Genomic DNA, 7,731 nt, shown 5'->3' with positions numbered 1-7,731 from the left:
AGCCCTCGGCTGTTTTTTGCGATTTGCGACTGAACGAAATGCAATTTACAAAACGTTTTAGAAGCCTGCAGGCTTCCGAACTGTTTATTTGTTGCAAAAAAACACAAAAATGTACAAAACATAAAATAAAAGTAAATAGTCTAAACATAGGACTAATTAATACCACTGTTACATGGTACTTATTGTTTTTCTGGTTATAGTAGGATGGGGGAAAATGGGACACACCCTGTCCCAATTTTGTAGTAACAAAGAACAATCAAAGAATTATAAAACCGTATCCTCACGACTCACATGGACCATTTTTTAATTGTTTAAAACACCATCAAGATATTTGGACATTATGCGCTAAAGGTGTCCCATCTTTCCCCACCCTATACCATATAAATTAATACATTTTAGAAGTTTGTCCTAATATAAATATGCGATCAGTTTTTACGAATTTTGTCGCACTTTCACAGAAGATTAAAATAGTCCTTACAAATGAACTAAAGGGTTTCTATAAAATGTTCGCAAAATAAACCAACAAGGCTGTTGGGTAGTGGCCAACTTACAAAGTGACATGACATTAAAACACGCGATTTTAAGCGGAAATGGGTACGAGGTGCGCAATAACAATATAGTAAGATACAGGCAAGCATTATGAAACCACGCATTGTGTATCTTTTTAAGCACGGCAAAATGCATCTTTATAAACCACAGCCAAGCTGCATTAAGTTTACATTGTGTATCGTCGCAACGAAGAAGTATATATATAGGAACTAAACTATTTTCGCGGCGATTAAAACAAAGTTATAATATTTAATATTGGAACGCCTTAAAACTTTTGGGATAAAAAGTTGTGTATATGCAATATATCAATATTATGTCTCATTGTGTATGTACCAGTACTATCTAAGGTAAAATGGCCAAGAAACAACCACTCATTTGCTTTCTTGCTCGTAAAAATCACGCCTTCAGTGGCATTAAGCAATATTTCTGGAAAATTTAAAACTACGAGGTGCAAAGGACAAACCAAGCGGCCAGGATTTAAAAGTTGTTTCTTGCTTCGCTGACATCTCCTTTTCCTGCGTCTTCCATCACAGTGTATGACCATTCGTGTGGTATGCGTCCGTACTGTTAACACATGGAGAATAAACGCATAAAATTGTATTCCATTCTATATGAGCGAGGACTCCAAGAACCCAAGGTTCAAGCCATTTTTAGCCCAATACCATAACACACAATGCTTATAATGCGACTTGTGCGACCAGGGGGTTTGGTGTTAAACCAAATCACACAGTTATTATCTAAATGGCAGATCCTTGCCAAGGCAGGAGATTTATATAGGCATGGGTAGACCCATTAAGTTTACTACTAGTGCTCTCTCTTCTATCAGAAACGTAAAAGTTGGCACAACATGCAAGTGTAACAAAACGGTGTTTAAAAATAATTGTAAAGGCATGACCGTTACCCCTATATCGGCAGGTAATTTACGCGGCAGCTCCAATAACAGTCCAAATAGGCGACATATTTACCTGGATGTCTGTAAGCTCTTTGTAAAATCGTGAAGCAATTTCAGGTCCGTTTTCCATAGTTGGTATTTCAAGGGTTTGGTCCATGTAGAGGATTTTATCGATTGGGCAAACCACGCATGCGGTGCCTGCCCCGAACATTTCTAACATCTGTTAACGTCATATTTGGTAATAATAAATGAATAAATTAGTGTAACTGATTTATTCTCGCGTGGCATGGTCAATAAGAGTCGTCATGTGCTCTGTTTCATACGCCATTTGTGCCCGCTTACAAGTTGCCACGTATGTAACTTTAAAGGCGATTATTTTTTATTTAATTTTCTGTAATCTATGACTGACAATTTAGTCAACATAAAGGGCTACTCGGTTGGAGCAATTGACTGGCTGAAAGCAAGCGCGCCATTCACTTTGTAATGCGCAGCATTTGTTTTTATTCAGAAACAACATTTGACGTAAACGCTGTTAAGCGCAGCAAAAATGCGCATCAGTGATACATAAGGTACGTCAGCACTAACATAGCGCGTAACACACATTACGTATATCATGACTTACTCTATTTTCGTTGAGCGCTTTGCTGACATCCGCCATGGTTATTATTCGTTCTGTTACTTTAAATTCATCCCACTCGTGCGCCAGCTCAATAAGTGATGACCTAGTAACTCCTGGTAAGACGATACCTTCACCCAACGGCATGGTGGCAAGCTCCTTTTCTACAAGGATCGATAAATGCTTATATATTAATCTTAAAAGCAATATATGTAAGTGTGGAATACTGCCCAGTATTAAGTAGAAAGTAACTTCACTATAATGGGCCAAATATGTTACCTGATAATTAAAGTCATATCACTAACACTAAGAGAAGTCGTGAAAGGTTAAATAAAAACTGCTTAAATATAAAAGTGCCAAATAAAAGCGTGGCTGCTAAACCAACATGTAAGGAACAGACTCGTGTATTTAAAGATGGTCTTTAACAATTTACCGCCAATAACATTAAATGACCTTTTAAAAACAAATCACCACCGCCAAAACCCTTGACGATGTTATCAAAATACAAAACAAAACATGCTTAAGGTAAAGCTGGGACATAAACAACATGACCTTGGTGTAACCTACGACAAGTTTATCGCAACAGCCACGCTATCTTTAACATGATAGCGGGCAGACGATTGGTATTTGCACCAAGGTCATGTATTAGGGTGGGGGAAGATAAGACACCTTAAACACACAAAGTTCAAATATCATGATCGTGTTTTAAACAATTAACAACGGTCTATGGGAGTCATGAGGATGTGGTTTGATAATTCTTTGAATGTTCTACCAAATGGGACGAGAAAATGGAGTAAAGTTGTCTCCTATCTTCCGCCAACCCTACTTTATAAAAAACATACGAAACTACTATATAAACATACAACACTATATAACAAACAATACTATATATAACAAACATACAAAACTTGATATAAGTTTACTTGGCATACCTCCGTCTTCGTTGATCCAATACACGAACACGTTCATTGTCCCAACTTCAGTAACTTGGTGATCTTCACCGTAAAGCCACAACACCTGTTGACATCCACGTTTAATTGCTTCTTGTTGAATACGAATCGTGGGCCCGTAGTTGCTGTAAAACGAGGTTACGTGTGTAAATACATGCGATAATGTGGGTTTAGTTGGAAAAAGTACTGTGGGGTAAGATGATACATATAATACATTTTAGAGTCGTAGGGATATGATTAATGATTATATAGTTTTGTAAATAATACAACAACGAAGCTGCTAAAGTATTGGATAATATACAGATACAATATATTGTATCTTGCGCAAAAGAAACATTCAAACATGAATGACAAATTTCTGCTAAACTGTTTCTGCTAAATTACCGTTGTCCAAACATCATACATTTACTGAGGCAATAACGAATTCCTACCTTCCGAGTTTGTACGCCCCTGACCCTCCTTTAGCTGCTCGTATGTAAGTGGGGTCAGCCATTAAAGAGACTGGACTAAAAGATCCGGTGTCAAAGTATGGACCCACTGGGCATAGAATGCAGTAGAGCAAAGCGCTGGACGACATGTTTACCCCGAGGGAAGGCTGAAGAGTGATGGAATATTACATCATACGTTTATATTACTGTGGTATAAGATGGATACCGCCGGCACATAACATCCCATGTTTCCTAATCGTGGCTTTAACAAATAACAACGCTATGTTATAGTCTTTAGGATACGGTTACATATATATTTCTGTGAATACTCTTTGTTTACTACCAAATGAAAACAGTGATTTTTACAACATTAAAAAAAACACAATTAATGTAAAATGTAATACGTTATTGACAAAGAAAATTGGGTAGATGAGGCTTATTTTACCTCTGTTCCTATCATGGTGGGTCGCATGTAGAGTGAAGCAGTTGTGGAGTGCGGAACCCATTCGTGTTCCACTCTAACCAACTCTGCCAAGCACTTAACTAATTCCTCGTTGTCGAATTCCTAAAGTAAAATACACAAGCTAAAGTGGGGCAATTGAGATGAACGTAACAGTGAAGTCGGACTCGAATATATGTGTATATATTCTGTTACTTCTGCTACCAGGCATACTGTAGTCTTTCAACGGCTCATCTGGTATATAACGTAATGCATTTCCGATGGTTCACGTTCCCTGATAAGCCGGATGAAAAAAGAAGCGCCGGAAACACACTACATTTTTATACCAGATCAACCGTTAATGCTTTGAGGTTTGACTTAGTTGGTTTATTTTATAGAAGTGAAATTCTACCGCGGGGCCCAAGGGCCTGAGATTTAGGCCAACATGATTGGCTGCTATATAAACTATTGACTGTAACAGCAAAACTACGAATTAAACGGTCGGTAAGCTATATGGGCTAAGTACACCCGGTCACACCGTTGTACGCATCCTAGAAAAATAATGGATTCGTTTCTGATTAAACCAGCCCTGCAATGACGATGCAGAAATGATGGCTTTATTTGGCCAGACAGATTGCAGATTTTTTTTCATATGTTAAACGTTATAGGTGACCTAGACACAACGTGTTTTATCGTGTATGAATTTTTGCAAAACGTATTTCCTGAAACGTGTACATTAAAAAAAAACGTGTACGTGTTCATTAACTGCTTGGCAAAAAATTGGGCTAAATTTTTCTTGCACAAAATGACAATAATTAGCAACATCAGAAAACTAACGCAAATATGAGTAAATAGCTTTTCTGGTAAAACAAACATGCAGACTTGACGTTGGTGTGGTCATTAGTCAATTTTCCTTTTTAGCACAAGAGATATTTTTTATGAAACATTATTTTTTGAATGTTTTTTGTTTACTACTAATAGAATGAAAACGTTCCATCTTACCCCACCTTACCTGAACTTAGTTGGGGTTATTACCTTTGACGGCAAAATGCCAATAAATCATGTTTAAAATGGAGAAAGCTTTGCCGTAAAACATGTGTATTAATTAAATTATTGTCGCTTATTAATCCTCGCGTGGCTGGGCAACGACGGTCGTAATAACACAGGTGTCTGGTATGTTGTAGTACTATACCATACAGCCTTTCAATAGAAGTAGTTGTATTATAATAACATACCGGTAAGCAAGCACGTTTAGCTGTTCGGTTCATTCTATTCATGTTTTCCATTGGTCGAAACATAGCGATTCTATTGTCCACTGTACGGTAGGCCTTCATACCTTCGAAGAGCTGTTACAGTAAAACAAGAAGAAAAAGTTAGAGTCTTCTATTCCATACGGGTGAGGCCCCGTAGCGCGACACGCCATGGGTTTTAGGATTTAGGCCAGGGTTGGTCCATTACCCATATAATACAGCACGACTTTACCGGCAGTTTGTTTCAATTTCTGTTGTTTTTTTAACTCAATACAACTTAACATAGGTTGGTTTATGTTGTATTGTGGGAACGGTTTAACACCACCGCTTTTAATCGACAGGTTTTACCACATTAATGACACAACACATAATTCTCCACACACGAATGTATTGCCGCACAAATGCGCTTAGCAAACTACGAAAGCATATCAATATACAATACAACAGTAACATAATATTATACGACATAAAAAAAGCCTTAAATAAATGTATCTAGTTACCTCTGTAGCATAATGGAACACCGACGTAGCCGGGTGCAGACTTATGTTTTCCAACGGTTTTATTACAGGTACACCCCATCCTGTTTTCGAGTTCCACTCGACAGCGAGCATGTGGTCGGTGAAATGTTTCCCGAAAATGCATTTGTTCGGATCCTCGGGCTTCGGCCCGGGGTGTCTAGTCAAGTTCAACCGAAGATCCGAGGCCTGGAAGCGAATGGACAGAGTCATACGAAGGATTGGGTCGTAAGATAATTACTCACACTTTTACATGCACTACATGTATATAGCAAACAATACAAATGGTATTTTAAGTCTAATGCTGTCCGAAAGGTTAAGTTTTTCGACTTAACATGGCTGTATTTTGCTACCAGTCATATACACACAAGACACAACAATTTTGAAATGCTCTTTCAGTACAAATAAAACACTTCGCCAAATAGATGACCACGTTTTGGAATACACTGGCAAATACTTTATTTTATATTATTAATTAAAATAATACATACCTTGAAAGTTGTCCTTGACGAAAAGCGCTGAATCTGAAATAAATGCAAATATCTTTGTAATTTGTTGTAAGTAACTGGTTTTAAGCAACCATCTATACATAGCATTTCGTGGAATAACGCTTGTAGTTGACATTTAAAGTCATATTTGAGAGAACTACATTCATTTAACCTTGCGTGAAAGGTCAAAAGCAGTCGTTATAACGCGCGGGCGTTCGTTTTCATATACGCATCGTGCCCGTTTATTATTTACCGCATATGTAACTTTGTGGGTGGCTATTTTTAATTTTTTTTAATGTACATATAGCCGACAATTTATAAGTGACCACTGGGTTGGAGAAATTACCGATAAGTGTCTTGTCCAAGGACACATACGTCCACAATGGTGGCAGTTTTTAACATAATGCTATCATTTCTCAATACCATGGTAAATAAAGTTTTAATGCTTTTGGGGAAAATGTTTAGTACAGAAAATTATCAGAAATATGATGCATCGTTATAGTTTGTTTAGTATGATGACGCAGTGTTACATATAGACATAGTAACATATATTTACTACAATATATACGTAACGAATGATGTCATTTCCTGTTGCGTGGCGTATGATTTAGTTTTAATAAGTGGACATTTGTAAATATGATTAATTGACGCCCATGCAGGATTGTTAGGCAAATTGAAAAGTCATTATACAAATGAATCGCTAATCTATAAATCAATTTGTATCACGATTTTAATTTTAAACCAAGACGCTGGCCTACATTTGGCGCTTTTTATCAAGTGGTTTAAACACAGTATTAAACTACACTGGCGTTTGATTTAATCCAGAAACCAATGTAAGAACGATCAATGTAATTCGAGAACCTTTTGGCTGGTATGGGTTCGCGGTACCGCTATACTGAAGAATTTTAAATTGTATATATCCTGTTTCGAATCAAACGAGGCATGCGTGGCTTCACGAGGCGCATCATGGAAAACTACGTACAATTTTCCCTTTTTGCGGCGCGCGTATCGATTTAAACTTTAGCTTTAACACGTGTTATGTCTACCTTCGCTTCAATGCAGTAGATACTTCTTAAAACTAGGTCGATGTAGTTTAAATTCCTATACGAATACTGTACGCGCATGGAACCATATATTTTATAACGCTTCAGTGACTTCAGTGACACGAAATAAAGCTTACTTACAATTGCGAAAGGTGAATTTCTTAGGCATTGGTCAAATAATCGGAGTCTTCCGCAAGTCGCCATTTTTAGTTTGATATATTACCTATTTATAGGAACTGAAAATGCTATCTGCAAAAATAAACAAAAACGGCTAAACACTAAATAATTGATTTTAGATTTTAAAAAATTGTACCCACAACACGTTAACAAACACATGGTAACAGGTATCAGTTAAATGATATTGCACAGAACTGTATAACGACAGCAATATACACCATTTAAGCTCTTTCTATTCCTAATCTACTGGACCATTTTAATCAGCTTTACTAACTACATTGGACGTACTGTCTGTTATAACTTAAACTCAAAACCGGCTTTTAAAGCTAGCATTTTAAACACCTTGACAAATGTACATTAAGAACTAGAACGCAGCTGCGCATT

The 7,731-nt window shown here is 37.1% G+C and overlaps 1 protein-coding gene across 1 annotated transcript; it reads right to left on the bottom strand.

The window, feature by feature from the left end:
• Positions 1–53: 53 nt before the first annotated feature.
• On the bottom strand, positions 54–7,464 carry LOC149737152 (branched-chain-amino-acid aminotransferase, cytosolic-like). The gene is made up of 10 exons (XM_089877235.1): positions 7,312–7,464; positions 6,131–6,163; positions 5,625–5,828; positions 5,110–5,220; positions 3,881–4,000; positions 3,439–3,602; positions 2,990–3,132; positions 2,064–2,221; positions 1,515–1,661; positions 54–1,113 (listed from the first exon to the last, which is right to left on the bottom strand). The coding sequence occupies exons 1-10, from the start codon at positions 7,372–7,374 to the stop codon at positions 1,027–1,029; spliced, it is 1,230 nt and encodes a 409-aa protein (XP_089733361.1). The 5' UTR covers positions 7,375–7,464; the 3' UTR covers positions 54–1,026.
• Positions 7,465–7,731: the final 267 nt, after the last annotated feature.

This window comes from Ciona robusta, chromosome 4 (assembly GCF_009617815.1).
Source record: "Ciona robusta chromosome 4, ASM961781v2".
NCBI lineage: Eukaryota > Metazoa > Chordata > Ascidiacea > Phlebobranchia > Cionidae > Ciona > Ciona robusta.
The sequence above is the reverse complement of the archived record's forward strand: the minus strand, read 5'-3'. Positions and strand labels throughout refer to the sequence as shown.

Coding starts and splice junctions, on each gene's coding strand:
- LOC149737152 (XM_089877235.1), bottom strand. CDS start 7,374: ATGGCGACTTGCGGAAGACTCCGATTATTTGACCAATGCCTAAGAAAT. Junction 5,829..6,130: donor CGTCAAGGACAACTTTCAAG/GTATGTATTATT, acceptor ATTCGCTTCCAG/GCCTCGGATCTTCGGTTGAA. Junction 2,222..2,989: donor TTGGATCAACGAAGACGGAG/GTATGCCAAGTA, acceptor CGATCCTTGTAG/AAAAGGAGCTTGCCACCATG.